This window comes from Odocoileus virginianus, chromosome 10 (genome assembly GCF_023699985.2).
Source record: "Odocoileus virginianus isolate 20LAN1187 ecotype Illinois chromosome 10, Ovbor_1.2, whole genome shotgun sequence".
Taxonomy (NCBI): domain Eukaryota; kingdom Metazoa; phylum Chordata; class Mammalia; order Artiodactyla; family Cervidae; genus Odocoileus; species Odocoileus virginianus.
Window position 1 is genome coordinate 22,800,729 of NC_069683.1, and position 19,391 is coordinate 22,820,119.

Sequence of the window (19,391 nt, forward strand, 5' to 3'; positions counted from 1 at the left end):
CTGCCTCTGCTCCTCCCAAGGAACTCAGTGTGGTGTGGCTCCTCATATCCCAAGATCCGTGGTCAGTCTGACATCTTTTCTCCACTTTTAAGAATCTTCTGGTAGGTGACTCAGTATTTTGTCTAGGAATTTTTGCTGTGATCAGTGGGAAAGAGTACAAAGAAAATGCATTTACTCCACCTTGTTCAGAACCAGAATGTGCTATTTGTTTTTAAATGCGAAGAAGAACTGAGGATAGGAGGTTGGAAAGACGGCTGTATACATAAAATGAATCAAGTACAGTAAACTGTTAATGGCAGAATCCTGGTGTCAGGATATGGGTGTTATCTATAAAATTCTTTCAACTTTGCTATATGTATGAAATTTTTCATAATAAAGTGTTGGGTAGGATTTTCTGATCAAAATAAAAATTCAGGAAATTTTTAAAAACCTATACAATGCAAAGAGAAGAAAACAATTCCTCTGTTGAGTTAGAGAAGTACTGGAAATTTGCTTTGATCAGTAAGTCACCACATTAGCTGGAATGAGCAGCTATGAGATAACAATAGCTTTGTGTAAAAGCTTTAGCCAGATGTATGTTACTTCTCATTTTTAATAGCTTACTGTGTACATTGCCTGGTCCTTAGAGCGTGTCATCTTTGCACCCCTAAGAGCAATTCCATCAGAGTTAACAAGCAGAGTGAAACTGAGCTACTCAAGTAGTTGAAGGACAATTAATGTTGGGGAGGGGCTAAATTCTTTATTTGAAATGAAAATAAAAGAGAGGGAGATCTCGTCAAAATTGAATCTTTATTTCTGAAAAAAATCATCGACACACAGAATAAATGTGAAGGGTCCAATCTGAGCTGACCTGGGGACAGAGTCATGCCAATGATCTCTTAACGCTGAAACTTTTGTTTGCTTGGATTTTGGACACAAAGTCCACTCCAATATTAAAGAAAAAATGTCAAATAAATTTATTTTAAAATAAATGTATTGTTATTTATAACTGACTTTTAAAAAGACACACAGTGACCATTTCCACAGAGTAAAAGGTCTTAGGAATGCAAAGCGGTCCAGGACACTGATTCTCCTTGTTCTTCCCACAGGTATAAACAGGACATGTGGCAGATGGTATGCAACATGCCCTCTCACCTGTCTAGAAACCTATTTAGGCACACACTTTGTTAATTCTGGGGAGGATGAAATGAAAAGAACAGGTGCTATTCTATTCCTTTCACACACTGATGAAAATTAATCGAAAGCTCTAGAGGAGTGAAGCAACGGCCTCTTTCGTTTCCCGTCAGGACGACACCAGCGGTACCTGCCTCCTGGGTGTACCCTGGCTGCTTAGCTGGCTGGATCATTCTCTGGCTGGGCTCTCCTGGGCCAAGGCAAAATCATGCGTTAAGGCTGAGCTCACTGAGTCAGCAGCTATACTACAAAATCCACAGGACTCTCCTAGGTTTTCTTCTAGAAAGGCCCACCCTAAACCTACCTGGCAGAAGCTTAACCAGACTTTTCAACATAATGGTATGAAACCGCATCGACAACAGCCTCTCTCCAGTGGCTGGAACATGTTTCACATGCGGGCTTCCCAAGGCAGCATGAGTGGTAAAGAATCCACCTGCCCAAGCAGGGGCCACAAGAGACGTGGGTTCAATCCCTGGGTCTGGAACATCTCCTGGAGTAGGAAATGGCAACCCACTCTAGCATTCTTGCCTGAAAAATTCCATGGACAGAGGAGCCTGGCAGGATACAGTCCATGAGGTCGAAAAGAGCCAGATGCGACTGAGCACATGCATTTTAAAAAATGGCCACCATGTTTCCCAGTGATTCATTTCCGTGAAATAGGGTACATTTGGTTTAGAAGTCAGTTTTTATTTCCCCCATTTCTTATTTTATAAAGATTTTGTTCCTGTTATTGTTGTTCAATTTGAATTATAACACTGTCATTTGGATATATGTAATTGAAAAAAAACTAGTCTTAAAGGTCTTACATATGTTTAAACACATCTTAACTCACAGCTTGGTTACTGTATTGGAGACTGTTCAGTGCTTTGCTTTCAGGGGAACAAATGTTGAACCTCACATTTTTATAAGGTAACAGTATAATTAAGAGATGTAAATGTGTTCATCTCTTAGGCTCACTTTCTCCTAAGGTTGCCCAAACAGTGGTTGAATTTTATACACGTTGCTACAAAAATAATACTGAAGTTGGACAAGACCATCCTTTCTATGTTCATGTCTTTCTTGGGGCCAGCAGCCTTGATACAATGTAAACCACTTGTGTTTAAGAGTAAAAACAGTACATGCAATTTGCATTTAACTTAAAAATGAAAAAAAAAAAATGGCCACCTTAATTTTTGTTTTTTTTAAGAAATAAGATTCTAAATGCCTGAATATGTTGTTTGGTAAAATGTCTTAAGATTCTTTTATTCTAGTTACAAAATAACAATGAACGTAGTGACTAAAATTGTCATTCAACATTTACCTTGAGTCTTTCACTGATATTTCTGATCCTCACAATGCCTGAGCCCCTATGCCCCTCAATCCATTAGTCATGCCCCCAATTTATGCATTAGCTTCATAAAAAGACCAGCCTGAGGCACCTTTTCACTATTCACAAAATGAGTCCAATCTTTTATTTTGGCCTGCTTTATACTCACTTCCTGACATTCTCATTCAGCCTAGTTCTCATCCCTACGGTGACTTTACCTATAGGCTCATTTAATAACTGGGAATCTGTCAGTTGTCCTCTTCTCTGGCTCTGATTTCTGGCTTCCCTCATTAACTGGGAACAGTATCTGCCCCATTGACTACACTCCTTTAAGTCACAGTGTACACATATTTTACTAGGCCTAGTTTCTGAGTACAGGCCCGAGCAGCCAATATTTCCAAACTGGTTTACACACCAGTCTAAACACTTACGTCATATTAAAGCTTTCAATCCATTCATGTTTAGGGACCAAAATGGGGGAATTTCCAGAATTAACAAACATGGCAGTCAGCTTCTGCCTATTTTTCATGCTGCTGGTTTATTACAGGCATTCTCCTTTACCTCCGCCTTTGGCTCAGCTGATTCATTAGAGGTATCAAGTTGTTCCTTGGCTTGGGCCATCTGAGTCATCAATCTATCCATATGGGACTGGATGTCAGCCAGTATCTCAGTCACATGAGCTGTGGCCATTGCTTCCTGGATGTCCACTAGATGAAGGGCCTTCTGCTCCTCATCCGCAATCACTTTTTGAACTTTCTTAAATTCTTGCTGTATAAACACCTTCATCTGGTCCCGAGTTACCTGCAGAACAGAGACGAGTAAGAATACGTTGGACACGCAAAGAAATGGGAGAGTAGGGCTATTATTCTAAATGCAAGGTAGCCCTGGCCAAAACACAAACCGTGGGTCCTATCCTATCCTGAAGTTTTGGGACTATCCTCTGAACAATGTTTCTCGGATACTCTAATGAATTTCCTGCCACTCTTCTTGCTTTTTTCATTCTTTAGGAAGTGATTCCTTATCCTTCCTTTTTATTTTTTTGTTTTCATACCAGTAATACATAATCACTTTTTAAAAATTTAATAGATACTGCTGTTTAGTTGCTCAGTCATGTCTGACTCTTTGTGACTCCGTGGGCTGCAGCCATTCAGAGTTCCCCGTCCACGGGATTTTCCAGCAAGACTACTGGAGTGGGGTGCCATCGCCTTCTCCAGGGGGTCTTCCCCACCCACGACTTGAACCCATCTCTCCTATGCTGCAGACAGATTCTTTATGTATATTAAAAAAAAGAGAGAAATTCTTTCTCTCTCTTTCCCAGTACCATTTTCCTCCTCAGTGGGTAGTTACTGTTAATAGTCTGATCCATGCCTTTCTGGTCATTATGTGTGTGTGTGTGTGTGTGTGTGTGTGTACATATATATATGCACAGGCATACCTTGGAGACACACAGGTTCTGCTCTAGACCAACACAGTAAAGTGAATATTACAATAAAGGGTCACACAAATTTTTTGGTTTCCCAGTACATATAAAAATTATATAAAAGTATATAGAAGTATAAATATATACTACACTGTAGTCTATTAAGTATGAAAGAGCATTATGTTTACAAAAACAATATACATACTTCAATTTAAAAATAATTCATTGCTAAAAAATGCTAACCATCATTTGAGCCTTCAGCAAGTCATAAACTTTTTATAATGGTAACATCAAGATCACTGATCAAAGATCAACAATATAACAGACACAATAATAATGAAAAAGTTTGAAATGCTAAAAGAATTACCACAATGTGACACAGGGAAAGAAAGTGAGCATACGATGCTGGGAAAAGAGTATTGCTCAATGTAGGGCTGCTACAAACCTTCAGTTTGTAAGACACGGTATCTGCAAAGCACAATGAATTGAACCACAGTAAAACAAAGTATGCTGTACACATACAGACAATTATGTTGTTTTTATATAAATGGATCATGGTGAACGTGTGGTTCTGCATCTTGATTTCCTACTTGAAAAGTTAGTATATACAGAGCAACTTCATTCATTGTATTATTTTTAATGCCTGTATGATACGGGTATATACAGATATGGACATTTATAGAGACAGAGATAAAAGAATAAATATATCCATTAAATATTTCCCTTCTTAATAGAAATACAAGATATGTCCAAACTTTTGCTTTTATGAACAGGACAGCAATGAACATCAATGGCCATACCTCTTAATATTTGCATATGAATTTCTCTAGAAACCTTTGAAATCACTGAACCAATTTATATATATATTCTGAAACTACTGACTGATACTGCCAAACTGTCCTCCAAAAAAAATGCACCAATTACATTCCCACAATGTGTGACGTATGCATTTTCCTACACTTCCCCCAAGAGTGGATAATATCAAGTCTTTAAATTTTTACTCTCTGATGAGTGAAATATATTATTGTTTTATTTTGCAACAACAACTGTGTAGAATAAATAAAATATGACTCCGCTGCATTTGGCTAGGGCATAAGGCAAACAAAATGAGAAACTACCAAATCTGAATTTCCAAATGCCGTATCTTGCCAGCAACTTCACGTATTGATGTTTCCCCATAACCATGTTTATTTTATGAGTATTGTTAAACAACTCTGCATATTGAGTAGCTGAGGTAGGAAACAGGGAAGAGGCAGAACAGTAGACAAAAGGACAAAAGCCAGTAGAGAATTTTAGAGCTGAAAGAGAAAGTAGCTGTCATCTAAGTGAACCCCCGTCTCACAGATAAGGAAACAGACCCAGCTATAATCCTGGAGGAGACCCTGAGCTCTCCAATCTTCTCGCTCCCAGTCTGGGGCTCTGTTCACTGTAACAGTCTGTCAGAAGGGAAGTCAAACTGGGAAAACCTAAAAAGGAGACTAGGAAAGAAAAAGACTAAAGGAGAGAGGAAGATGAGGCCATTTTCTATTAGCCTCTTAAAAACTGAAATAGGCTTGATACTTTAAGCAGCTTTTGTAACACTGCCATAAAAGCGTCAGTGCAAAATAAGGCCTGCAGGACACTATCCATTCAAAAGGCAAGTGACAAAGTGACATAAGCCCTCATGAATTCATATACTCTTTGCAGGTCCTCTCCCCAGTGCTAAAGAAAAGGGGAGGGGGAGTGTTAAATGTTATTAATGTCCCTCCAAGTTCTTTATCAGATTGAGAACTGTGATTTGTGTTTATTTATATAATTCCTTTTTATTTTTAGTGTATATATTTCAAGGGTGTTATGCTTTATGGTAATCATTTATCAGTGAATCTGGATCTCTACCCTTGAAATAAATTTAGTCTTATAAGACCTCTCTTTAGAGACTAAATCTTTAACTAAGGTATAAACTTTTTGAATTCCTAAGAAAAGCTCTTCCAAGTGACTAAAAATGGACAGCATAATAAAAACTGACTTGTAACCGACTTCACTAGACATCACATACACATGTGATTTGAAGTTAAGAAGCTGACATCACAGTCAGGAAAGGTGGGGACTACATTGCAGTAGGTGAATAAATCATGGTTTTTAAAACATAAATTATCTATTTTCCTTTACTTTACATAGGTTTTTCAACCTTTATTTTATGCAATTTATTTTTATACAGATTAGGCCACAGATTTGAAGGCAGAATACTTTATAAAACCTTTCTGCCTTCTTCTCACTCCGATTCTCTACTAATCAACAAGAGGTATTCTCCAGGCTAGTTCAAAATGGCAAGAACAAACTGGGTCATGGCATTCATTTAAATCCAGAGCCCAAAGGAGAGGCTCCCCGGGGGATTAGGCCACCGGAAGGTTAATAGGTTGAGCACTCTGGAGAAAGGACAGCTACCAATGGCAGAAATGAAACAAAACTTTCAAAACTTCCTTTCAGGTTTCATTTCAACCCTTCATCAAAACTTCACCCTGCTATAAACTTCACAGTTCTCCAGAAGCAGCCGGCCCTTCACATCAGCACTGATAGCTGGGAGCCACTGACATCATTTCTGAGTAGGTTTCCTAGAATTTAGGTAGCCTCTAACCTACAGCTTCCCAAAGATGACAGTCATAGTCCCATACTCTTGACCGTACTACACGCAAGTTATGTCAAAAGAGAAAGCTCTTCATAATCAAAGAAGAGAGAAGGCTGGATGTATCACAGACTGATAAGACTGGTGATGTAGAAGTTTCCTTTTTATAGAATCTGCTAGTAATTGTCACACCTTTTTAAAGCCACAGAACTTCCCTTGCCCCAAACAAAGCCTTAATGTAGAAACCCGAAGTATAATAGAGCCCAAAGTAAAACCACTCTGGTTAAAAGAAAAACCGCCCCATCCTCCCTGAAGTGCTCCCTGAGGCACTGGAGGTGCTCTCCAGGAAAACTGTATCTGAGTGACCTGGGTCCCCTACACAAAGGAAACCAGAAAAAGAGTTTGCTCTCTTTGGTCAACTGATTAGTACCTAAGTTGTTAAAACTTTAAAGACCTAGGTTATAAGCAAGTTGATATATCTTTCTTATAGGTGTATTTGGTGAAAAACATAGCATTTTCTAAAATTACTTAAACACAGCATTGTATAGAATAAGCAGCTCATTTGTGAATGGCCAGAACTAACTAGTGAACATCTGACTGTTCTTACTAGAGCTGAGTCCAACTCTGGTGAGGGAAAAAAAAAGCCCCAGAGAGGTACAGTTACAAAGTATAGTTTAGAAACCAACTTTCCTCTGGTCTAGACTGGTGTACCTTCTGCTGTAACATGTTGCCTCTAAGGATCCCCTTCCGCCTGCTTCAAGTTCTTCATATTTATTTCTTCTTAATGAGATATTTCTGCTGTTAACAGGTTGCTTCTGTTATTATCCCCACTAGGATGTTATTTCCCCAAAGTGAATCTTGGGATGAAGGACGTACATTTGAAGAGTTAAGTCTCATCCCGTGGTACTTTCTATATGCTATTATAGTTAATATTTCTAAGCCAGACCAGACCCAAGAGGCATGCAGACTGTCACTTTACATATACATAATTAAATACAGAAAATCCTGAATTAAGAGCTTGTACTTGAAAACACTACCATTCGATGGGCTTGACATGAGCTGGAAATCATTAACTCCTCATTGGCTTGCCTGTAGAAAACCAAGGTTTTATTTACTTTTTATTATAGGAAGATTATAAAAACAATAAGCATACTAGCTAGAAAGCATGATGGATTTGTTCCAGAAAAGTGTTGCTGAGATGAACTGAGAAAGATGAAACAGGGTCAGGAACAGGAAGCTGCACAAAAGCAACACATCTGAGTTTACCCTGATTGAAGCTTCCAGAAATACTCGCTCTATTAGCCAAATCTCCTGCAAATAACTTTAAAGCAGTCCATCCCAAGGAAAAAAAAAAAAAGGTTCCAGGGGAACTTTTTCAATGCTGTAATCTGTCCTCACTCCCACAACACAGTACCCTCTCAGCATGCCAGTGTCCATGGAAACTTCCAGGTAGGGAATCTCAAAGTTAAGGCGGCCAGTATAGCCTGTGGACCTATTGAGGCATTTTTACCTCAAGAGAGCTCCTTGAAAACCTCTGCCAGGCTCCAGTGAGGGCAGACAAGGGAAGAGCTTCATCCTCAAGGAGGACAGAGTCCTTTTTCAGTGGATGCCTGGATCTCCCATTTCCTGTCTTTTGTGTATGAGGGGAATAGCCAGTATTTATGAATAAAACAACTGTCCATTCCTAAGGCTTGGGAAATTATCTAACAGAAGCTTCCCTTGTGTCTCAGACAGTAAAGAATCTGCCTGCAATGTAGGAGACCCACGTCCAGTCCCTGGGTTGGGAAGATCCCCTGGAGAAGGGAACGGCTACCCACTCTAGTACTCACGCCTGGAGAATTTCATGAACAGAGAGGCCTGGCAGGCTACAGTCCATGAGGTGGCAAAGAGCTGGACACGACTGAGTGACTAACACTTTCACTACACCTCACTTTTAGAAGCATAGCAGATAGGAACTATGAAAAAAAACCCAAAACTATGAACCACATTCTATTACCAACATTCCGAGAGATGACAAAAATTTTCCTGACAATGGTTAGAAGCCTGGATTGCTTGGATTTTACAATGGGGTGTTGAGAAGCATAGCGAAAAGGTTATTAAAATGAACATTTAATCTCCTTCCAAACCATTTTTCTCATCATCAGAAGCCTCTAGACAAAAGTAGTCATTAGTGTCTTCTTTACCTTCTTTCCTCACTTTGTTAAGAGTACCATGGGATCGCTACCTTAGCTATCACTTAGTTATTTCAAGTATTCACTCAATGAAGTAATAATGATATTTACTGTTCCAGTTATTATTTGCATTAAAAAGACTAGAATAAATATGGCTTCCCTGGTGGCTCAGTGGTAAAGAATCTGCCTGCCAATGTAGGAGATGCAGGTTCGATTCCTGGATTGAGAAGATCTCCTGGAGAAGGAAATTGCAACCCACTCCAGGATTCTTGCCTTGAGAATTCTGTGGACAGAGGAGCCTGGCAGGCTGCAGTTCATGGAGTTGCAGAGTGGGACACGACTGAACAACTAACGCACACCAGGATTCTTGCTTGGGAAATTCCATGGACACAGGAGCTTGGCGGGCTACAGTCCATGAGGTCACAAACAGTCAGATGCAACTTGGCAACTAAACAGCAGCAAAACAAACACATCAAAGTGTTGGAGAGTGGTTATGTCTGAGTGCTGTAATTGAGAGTGCTTTTCTTTTTACTTTTAAGTTCAAGTTTTCTACAATAATGTGTAATACTTTCTCTTTAAGAGTAATTTTAAAAAAGAAATATGGCTCAAAGTTAAGTCCTCAATAAGACATTAGCAAATCAAATCCAAAAATGTATAAAAGGAATTATATACCATGACTTAGGGGGATTTACCCCAGGTATGCAAGGCTGGTTCAACATTTGAAAATCAGTTCATCTAATCTATAATCAACAGTCTAGAGAAGAAAAATCACATGACCATATCAATAGACACAAGAAAAAGCACTTGACAAAATCTAATATCCATGTATGATAAAAACTCTCAGCAAACTAGAAATAGAGAAGAACTTTCTCAACTTCATAAAAGTATACAAAAAAAAATCTACAGTTAATGGCATACTGCGTCATGAGAAACTAGATTTTTCAAGCCAAGATCAAGAACAAGGCAAGGATGTTTTATCTCACTTCTCCTTTTCAAAAGACAAAAGGAAATAAAAGGTTTACAGGTTGAGATGGCAGAAATAAAGCAGTCTCTGTTCACAACTGACATGATTATTTATGCAGAAAATCTGAAAGAATCATCAAAACAAGCTCTCAAACTAATAGGCAGTTATAACAATGCTGCTAGACATAAAGCTAATATATAAAAATCAATCACTTTCCTATATATACCATCAATGAACATGTGGAATTTGAATTTAAAAACACAATACCATTTAAATTAGCACTCAAAAAATGAAAGACTTAGGTATAAATCTAACAAAATATGTACAAAATCTGCATAAGGAAATCTATAATGAAAGAAATTAGAAGAGAAAAAAACAATTGTAAAGACAGTCCATGTTCATAGACAGGAAGACTCAAAATTGTCAAGGTCTAATTAGCTGACTCAGCAAGTGACCTGAAGGGTGAAGTCACTGACTTTTGAGAAGTTCCAGGCTCATCAATGACATAAAGACATCACACAATATAGTGGAAAGATATCTGCTTTAAGATCTTGTATAACTACAGCAACACCAACCCTCACTATAGTGCTCTTATGGCAAAGTAGGAGATACGGTTAGGAGCAAGGCTGGGTGACTCAGAGGCATGTCTAACTTTGGCCTGCTTTCTACCACTGGACATTCTCTTGCCCCTTAATCTGTGACAAAGATAGGGTCTTATGAATCATAATAATGAAGATATTAAGAGTGACCATGTGCAAGCAGTGTTCCAAGTGCCATCAGAACAGATGGCACATCAAAACAGATGTGTTTCTGATTTAATCCTCAGGGAGGCAATAATACTTTCATTTTATGGGTAGGGGAAATTGAAGCCCCCAGTGATGAAGTCACTGGTCTGGTGTTACACAGCAGGTAAGCTATAGAGCAAAGACTCACCTCAGATCAGCCTGATCTAGGTCATCACACTGAAAACCACTCTATCTAGTAACCTCCTTCCTCTGAGAACCAGGACGAGACGCTGGAAGGCAGCGTGGCACAGAAGTGAGCACTTGGGATGGGAAGTCAGTGGCCGTGGCTGGCATTCAGGCCTGTCCTTTAGAACTAACCAGCTGCGTGACTTTGGATAAGTCAGGGAATCTCTCAGGGCCTCGGGCTCCTGAGCTGTTAAAAGTGAAAAGCTAAATTCAGTCTCCCTTTTATCTCTAAAATGATAGAGCTGCACAAATGTTACACTCTTGGAACTAATTCACTAATCCAGATTTGCCTCTAATCACATTTGTTGCTAAAGCAAGAGGGGGCATCAGAGGAGGAGGAGTCTGACCTAGAAGTTGTTAGCCTGATACAGTCAGACTGAGAAGTAAAGAAGAAAGCAGAATAACCCTTTTCCTATGGCAACGCAGCCCTCTCTCCTACCTTTAACCACCAAGCTCATTTAGAAAGTCCCATAAAACTTGCTCTGCGGTCTCCTCCGGCACTGAAGACTCTGCTGTTGGCTGACTCCATCCGCTCTCACGACTGAGCTCTCTGCTGACACTGCTGACAGCCCCCAGCCTTTCATCTCTCTTCTCCCGTGGTTTCTGTGACCTGGACTTCCCTGGCTGTATGTTTATCAGTTTCATCCCTGCAAACATTACACATCCTCTCCAGACGACTGTGACTGAGGAAACCACAAGGGTTTTTCAACCTTGGCACCACTTCCATCTGTTGTTGGTATTTGCTGTCGGGGGAAATGAACTGTGCATTGTAAAATATGAAGCAGCATCCTTGGCCTCTATGTAGTAGATGATACATTGCTCCCCGTCCCCAATTATGACAAACAAGAGTCTCCAGACATTGTTAAATGTTCTCTGGAGACAAAACTGCTTTCTCTCCATAACTTCCTCCGTATTAGTTTCATCTCATCTTTGCGATTCAACTACCACCTCAATGGAGATGGCTTCAAAGCCGAGGTTTTTCTCTAGGTCTCCAGTCTCACAATTCCTTTTGATGTGTATCTCTACCTCGATAATTTCCTATTACTTAAACCATCAAGTATCAAACAGAATCCTCTCCCTCGTCCTCCTCACTGTCACTGCTATCCTTTTGAGCACTTACATATTAGGCACTATTCTAAGCACTTTACATGCTATTTCAATTAATCATCACAATGATATCATAAGGTAGCAATTCTTATTATATCAGTTTTATAGATGAAGAAACTAAGGTTAAGTGGGGGTAAGAAACCTGCCCAAATTCACACACAGAGCAGGTGGCAAATTTGGAGCTTGAACTCACATAGTTTGCGTAATCTGCCTTCTAAATGCAGTATTATTCTTTTGTATCTTCCATTCAACCCTTGTCTGTTCCTTTCTCCCCTTAACAATATCAAAGTTTAGGCAGTCACCCAGGCTTTAAACTCTGGATTCAGGTTTTATTTTCTCCACTAGATCATAGATGTACTTAATATCTGGAGGAAAAAGTTATGACATCTTTGCTTAGGATCTGGCACATAATGGCAGTCAGCACCTTCTGACCAAGTGTCAGAAGCCATCCCACACCTGTCTCTCCATCACAGGCAGGCTGAAGAAGCCTGCCCCTATACCAGTGAATACATTTTCTTGCACTGTCTCCCACTACTCCCCACTAAATAACTATACCCACTCTCTAGACTCAAACACTCCATTTAAGGTCCACCTACCCCTACCCCCACCCCCACCTAGACCCACCTATGTTAAACTATCCCCACTCTCACTTGCACCACTAATTTTCTGAAACAAAGTTCTAAGTCACAAAGGGCTTCTGAGTGATTTGAAGAAGCTCTTTAGGATTCCAACCCTACCTCCAACTTGTTTTCAGCCAGGTTTTTCTCCTTTCTCATTTCCACTTGGCCCAGAATCCTTGGCTTTCTAATCTTGACCTCAAATCCCACCTTAACCCTTTCGGACATGGTAACTACATATGCCCTTCAAGCTCTTCTTGGTGTTTAGTCCTTAGATTTGCCTTACATAGTCTTCAGCTAGGTTTGTATCTTTGACTTGAAGAATCACATTCTCGGGGATCAGTTCAGTTCAGTTCAGTTCACTCAGTCGTGTCCGACTTTTTGCGACCCCATGAATCGCAGAATGCCAGGCCTCCCTGTCCATCACCAACTCCCGGACTTTACTCAAACTCATGCCCACTGAGTCAGTGATGACATCCAGCCATCTCATCCGCTGTCGTCCCCTTCTCCTCCTGCCCCCAATCCCGCCCAGCATCAAGGTCTTTTCCAATGTGTCAACTCTTCGCGTGAGGTGGCCAAAGTATTGGAGTTTCAGCTTCAGCATCATTTCTTCCAATGAACACCCAGGACTGATCTCCTTTAGGATGGACTGATTGGATCTCCTTGCAGTCCAAGGGACTCTCAAGAGTCTTCTCCAACACCACAGTTGAAAAGCATCAATTCTTCAGCACTCAGCTTTCTTCACAGTCCAACTCTCACATCCATACATGACTACTGGAAAAACCATAGCCTTGACTAGACAGACCTTTGTTGGCAAAGTAATGTCTCTGTTTTTTAATATGCATAGGAGCCCCATATTTCAGCTAGAATACTTCAGCCTTCCTCTATTTCTGCCAGAGTGCTTCTTCCTGAGCTTGTAAACTTTGGTACTTGAGCCTAAGCACTCTTGGTCTTTATCAGTTTCATGTATAAGACCCGGCAATATGCTTCTTTGAATATCCTCCCTTTCATGGTTTTTCCTCCTCAACATACATGTACATGAGCACACATGTACATGAGCGCACACATACACAGAGTGTTAGAGACTCAGGACTATGTTTCCCAGAGGCGTGGTGCTGGAAAGATCCTAATAAACACTTGAATCTGCTAATCAGCTGTGAAGTGGATAGCAACTGTGTGCTCCAGTCATCTGTGAGACACAGTCACAGCAGACTGACAAGCAGCCCTACGTGAGAGACGGAGACCTAACCACCACGGTGATGGCGTCAATGCAAGCACTCTCCTCCCAGGACTGCTTGTTCGAGCTGTCGGCTGCTATGAATTTCCTGCCATGAGAACTTGACGTGGAACCTGGAGTCATGGCACTGAACCGGATGCACCAGAGAACAGTTCAACAGGGATGCTGGGCTCCCTCTGAATGGTACCGTGGCTTCCTCTTAAGATGGTTCTCTCTGCCTGGCTCAAGGGTGGCAACAGAGAAAGCAATCATGAGCTTCTGAGCAACACTTGGCTTGAGTGGACAGAAAAAAATTCTGGGTGCCCCCTATAGAAATGTGAAAGTAGAAGACTGGGTCCCCAGAGACCTTTAACAAACATGAAGACGAGTGAAAGCATCTACTCCACCTTGTTTTTAGTTTTACTTCTACCTTAACGTACATAGAAACCAGACAGATGGCTTCTGCGTCAGGAGTTACTGTTTAGGAAGTGGGAGGTAGGAACTGACCCTGAAAATTTCAGGGGCAACTAAACAGAAATTATACTATTTTTAAACCTCTTAGACTTAAATATACAAAGAAAGCCTATTTTATCTGTTGAAGATGAAAGCAATGTCAAAACAAGACCCACCCATCACCTCCACACCTCCACTCTGGTTCTCTGCCCAAACATCTTTCCTGCAAAGCCATAGCTATCTGCGTACCATAGAAACCACCAAACCAACACTACCCCACGGTAGCAGGAATACTCAGCAAAGGGCACCGAGAGGTGCAGGGCTCAGGTTTTCTGGGTCTTCTTTGCCACAGAGGGTCAGAATGGTAAAGCTGGTGGAGTCAGTGGTGATAGAGAAAGCTTTTCACGTTGGCCCGGCTAACTCTGTGCTTCTGAAGCTCAGAAAGGGGTAAGTTTTTTCATTGGTAAAATAGGGCTAATAATATGGCTCTCATAGACATTTCTGTGATGTTTATACAAAATAATACATGGGAAGAACTTAGTACTTTCTGGGAACACAGACGTATCAGCAGAACTGCCCTGCTGGCCCAGGTAACAGTAACTGTGATCGTTTAGGGCTTCCTGCGTGCCTCAAATGGTAAAGAATCTGCCTGCAATCTCAGAGACCTGGGTTCAATTCCTGGGTTGGGAAGATCCCCTGGAGAAGGGCATGACAACCCCCTCCAGTTTTCTTGCCTGGAGAATCCCATGGACAGAGGCGCCTGGCGGCAACATTTATGGTGAGTTTTTCCTTTGGTACCCACGGAGCTCTCATAGATACACAGCTCCAGTCACTTCTCCAGAGAAAGAGAGCCCACACCCTTGGGAGTAGGTTCTAATTTCCCAAAGGAACACGGGAAGGACTTCCTCACAGACCCTAGGCACTGAAGAGGACAGATGCCAAGTCAGAGGTTCCTTGCCTCAGTGTCAGTAGACGGTCAAATTGTCACAGAGCCTTTTCTAGTTTGATAAGATTAGATACAATCTACCTCCATGACATAGACATGAAGCACAGAAAACGCAGGAAGGACAGGTCACACTCCACTCCTCAGCACCTACACAGAGTCTGAAGGTGGCGTCAGCTCCTCAACTGCACAGCTTGCCTCTATCATATTTGCTCTCCTTGGCTGACTGAAACCCTACTGCATCTGCTCGAGGAGCTAACAATCTGCTAACCTAAGAACCACAGGGCCTGTTAAATAACTACAGTTTAGAAAATTCTTCTCAGGCTGCCAAAGCCATGTAACCAATCTTCCTGCATCATTTCTTATCTGCCTCTCAAAAGTTTCTGTTTTCAGGGTACTCATTAATAAAAACATAGTATGATTAATCTTAGTTCAGTTCAGTTCGGTCAGTCGGTTGTGTCCAACACTTTGGACTCCATGGAATGCAACACGCCAGGCCTCCCTGTCCATCACCAACTCTCAGAGTTTACTCAAACTCAGGTACACTGGGTCGGTGATGTCATCCAACCATCTCATCCTCTGTCTTCCCTTTCTCCTCCTGCCCTCAATCTTTCCCAGCATCAGGGTCTTTTCCAATGAGTCAGCTCTTTGCATCAGGTGGCCAAAGTATTGGAGTTTCAGCTTCAGCATCAGCCCTTCCAATGAACATTCAGGACTAATTTCCTTTAGGATGGACTGGTTGATCTCCTTGCAGTCCAAGGGACTCTCAAGTCTTTGCCAACACCACAGTTCAAAAGCATCAATTCTTTGGCACTTAGTTTTCTTTATAGTCCAACTCTCACATCCATACATGACTACTGGAAAAACCATAGCTTTGACTAGACGGACCTTTGTTGACAAAGTAATGTCTCTGCTTTTTAATATGCTGTCTAGGTTGGTCATAACTTTTCTTCTAAGGAGTAAGTGTCTTTTTATTTCATGGCTGCAGTCACCATCTGCACTGATTTTGGAGCCCCCAAAAATAAAGTCTTCCCCTGTTTCTCCATCTATTTGCCATGAAGTGATGGGACTAGATGCCATGATCTTTGTTTTCTGAATGTTGAGCTTTAAGCCAACTTTTTCACTTTCCTCTTTCACTTTCATCAAGAGGCTCTTAAGTTCTTCTTCACTTGCTGCCATAAGGGTGGTATCCTCTGCATATCTGAGGTTATTGATATTTTTTCCCAGCAATCTTGATTCCAGCTTGTGCTTCATCCAGCCCAGCACATTTCTCATGATGTACTCTGCATGTAAGCTAAATAACCATGGTGACAATATATGGCCTTGATGTACTCCTTTTCCTATTTGGAACCAGTCTGTTGGTCCATGTCCTGTTCTAACTGTTGCTTCCTGTCCTGCATACAGATTTATCAAGAGGCAGGTCAGGTGGTCTGGTATTCCCATTTCTTTCAGAATTTTCCAGTTTATTGTGATTCACACAGTGAAAGGCTTTGGCATAGTCAATAGAGCAGAAATAGATGTTTTCCTGGAACTCTCTTGCTTTTTTGATGATCCAGTGGATGTTGGCAATTTGATCTCTGGTTCCTCTGCCTTTTCTAAAACCAGCTTGAACAACTGGAAGTTCACAGTTCACGTATTGTTGAAGCCTGGCTTGGAGAATTTTGAGCATTACTTTACTAACATGTGAGATGAGTGTAATTGTGCGGTAGTTTGAGCATTCTTTGGCATTGTCTTTCTCAGGGATTGGAATGAAAACTGACCTTTTCCAGTCCTGTGGCCACTGCCGAGCTTCCCAAATTTGCTGGCATATTGAGTGCAGCACTTTTGCAGCATCATCTTTTAGGATTTGAAATAGCTCAACTGGAATTTCATTACCTTCACTAGCTTTGTTCGTACTGATGCTTCCTAAGGCCCACTTGACTTCACATTCCAGGATGTCTGGCTCTAGGTGAGTGATCACACCATTGTGATTATTTGGGTCGTGAAGATCTTTTTTGTACAGTTCTTCTGTGTATTCTTGCCACCTCTTCTTAATATCCTCTGCTTCTGCTAGGTCAATACCATTTCTATCCTTTATTGAGCCCATCTTTGCATGAAACGTTCCCTTGGTATCTCTAATTTTCTTCAAGAGATCTCTAGTCTTTCCCATTCTGTTGTTTTCCTCTATTTCTCTGCACTGATCACTGAGGAAGGCTTTCTTATCTCTCCTTGCTATTCTTTGGAACTCTGCATTCAAATGGGACTATCTTTCCTTTTCTCCTTTGCTTTTTGCTTCTCTTCTTTTCACAGCTATTTGTAAGGCCTCCTCAGACAGCCATTTTGTTTTTTTGCATTTCTTTTTCTTGGGGATGGTCTTGTTCCCTGTCTCCTGGACAATGTCACAAACACCCTCTTCCAAAAACACAAGAGAAGACTCTACAGATGGACATCACCAGATGGTCAATACTGAAATCAGATTGATTATATTCTTTGCAGCCAAAGATAGAGACGCTCTATACAGTCAGCAAAAACAAGACTGGCAGCTGACTGTGGCTCAGATTATGAACTCCTTATTGCCAAATTCAGACTTAAATTGAAGAAAGTAGGGAAAACCACCAGACCATTCAGATATGACCTAAATCAAATCCCTTATGATTATACAGTGGAAGTGAGAAATAGATCTAAGGGACTAGATCTGATAGACAGAGAGCCTGATGAACTATGATCAGTCTCACCTTATAATTAAACTGCAGGTTCAGTCAAATCAAATGAGGGAGGTAATTAAGTGCCAGTGCTTGGGATAAAATCACCCTGTTCCAGTGTCTGTGCTCTTTTGCCATAAAAGTAAAGGAAAGCATGGGATACTTGATTTAACTTTTCCCCTAAAAGTCTGAACAAACTCAGACTGTATTTGTATACTATTCCCAACCCATCTTCTATAAGTAAAAAGTTAAAAACCTCCTGTGATTGCTACTAATTCTGTTATAGCAATCACACAAAGGCAGTTGATTGCCATCACCAGCCCTGTGGCCTCGGACAAGTCATTAAACCTCTTACATATTTGCTTCTTCAATTGTAAAATGGGGATTATCATGTCTATTTAATCAGACTGACTTAGGAATTAAGGTGATATCACAGAATCTGTTTCACCCACTAAAGAAGTAAAACAAAAGCCATTCAACCCTGGGATGGTCATCAACTGGGTCGTGGGGCTGAACGGCAGTTTTCCATACAAGTACAGAGACTCAGAGACTTGATGAATTTTGCCCTTTGCCTAAATGCAGGTCTCAACCAGGGGAGAGGCCGGTTTTCAAATTTTACATTCACATATGCATACAAGCATCTATAGGGCTTCCTCACTGGCTCAGCAGTAAAGAATGCCTGCAATGCTGGAGACGCAGGTTCGATCCCTGGTTGAACTAAAAGGAAAAGGGGAGGGAGGGGGACAGGAAAAGAGCAAGCCCTTAAATAAAACTCTGGGTGGTTTTTTATCACTATTACCGCAGTAAAGTTTTATATCTAGATACCCAGGCTCCTAAATTAAATGTCAAATACAATCCTACACTGGAAACGTGAAGTGTGTCTGCTGGGGGGGAATCCTGACAGTCCACTGCTTTCTTCACGTTGGCCACGTAATAGGCCCTTTAAGCTCTGGCAGAGAGTATATTATCAAGGCTCCTGTCAGTGCAGAGGAGCTGGAGCAGTGGGGAGAAGGCCATCACGATGTGTTAATTTTATTAAGCCATTTAAAGCTCAATTCCTTTGATTTCTAACAACGCTCCAGCCCACCAGGCGGCTCAGAGACCATGTCCACCTAGTTTTAAAATGCCTGGAGTCTATTTGTACGGTGCTTCAGTTAGGAGCTCTGGTGCTCCCTGAGAAAGAGAACAGTCAAAAGGTAAAACGGAAGGGGAAGCAGGGAGGGAAACAGTATCTCAGTGGTATTTACTTTAAAGTGGGGTATATTTCCTAGTATGTCTCAAATGCCACACTCAATTTCTTTTGTGGCTCTTAATTTCTTTATTTTTATTTTAATTTGGCACCAGATAGTTATGCTAACTAGAGTTTGCTCCATAACAATGAACATAATTGCTTTTGTGCATTGATTTCTTATTTCTACTGGAAATCTATGGACAAACAGTCACATACTCCCCGAGGCAGATATGTTTGCCTCGACTTGAATGGGCAATAGACACTGAGTCAAAAACCAGCAAGGTCACCCTGAAAAGTTCAGAGTCAGCCAGCCAGACAACACCTAGGGGTCTCAACTTAATTTATTTCCATGTCATTATCACTCAAAGAGGTAGCAATGGCCCTTTGAAACCTGCAATCTGTAAGTGTCACTAATCCTGGGAAGTGTTAATTGATGCAAGTACAGAATCCAGTTAGTTATAAAACAGGTAGCTTATTTTTCTCCACCAGTATCAGGTCTCCTGAACTCTGGTAGGGGGTGAAGGAGGAATCTACAG

General features: G+C 41.0%; 1 protein-coding gene across 4 annotated transcripts in view; it reads right to left on the minus strand.

Annotated features, from left to right (window-relative positions):
- Positions 1–19,391, minus strand: part of TRIM44 (tripartite motif containing 44) — a 110,089-nt gene that overhangs the window by 62,772 nt on the left and 27,926 nt on the right. For all 4 annotated transcript variants that reach the window (XM_020904968.2, XM_070473180.1, XM_020904969.2 and 1 more), the window contains exon 3: positions 3,041–3,280. In XM_020904968.2, coding sequence (XP_020760627.1) covers positions 3,041–3,280 — 240 coding nt within the window. The remainder of the gene's footprint in view (positions 1–3,040; positions 3,281–19,391) is intronic.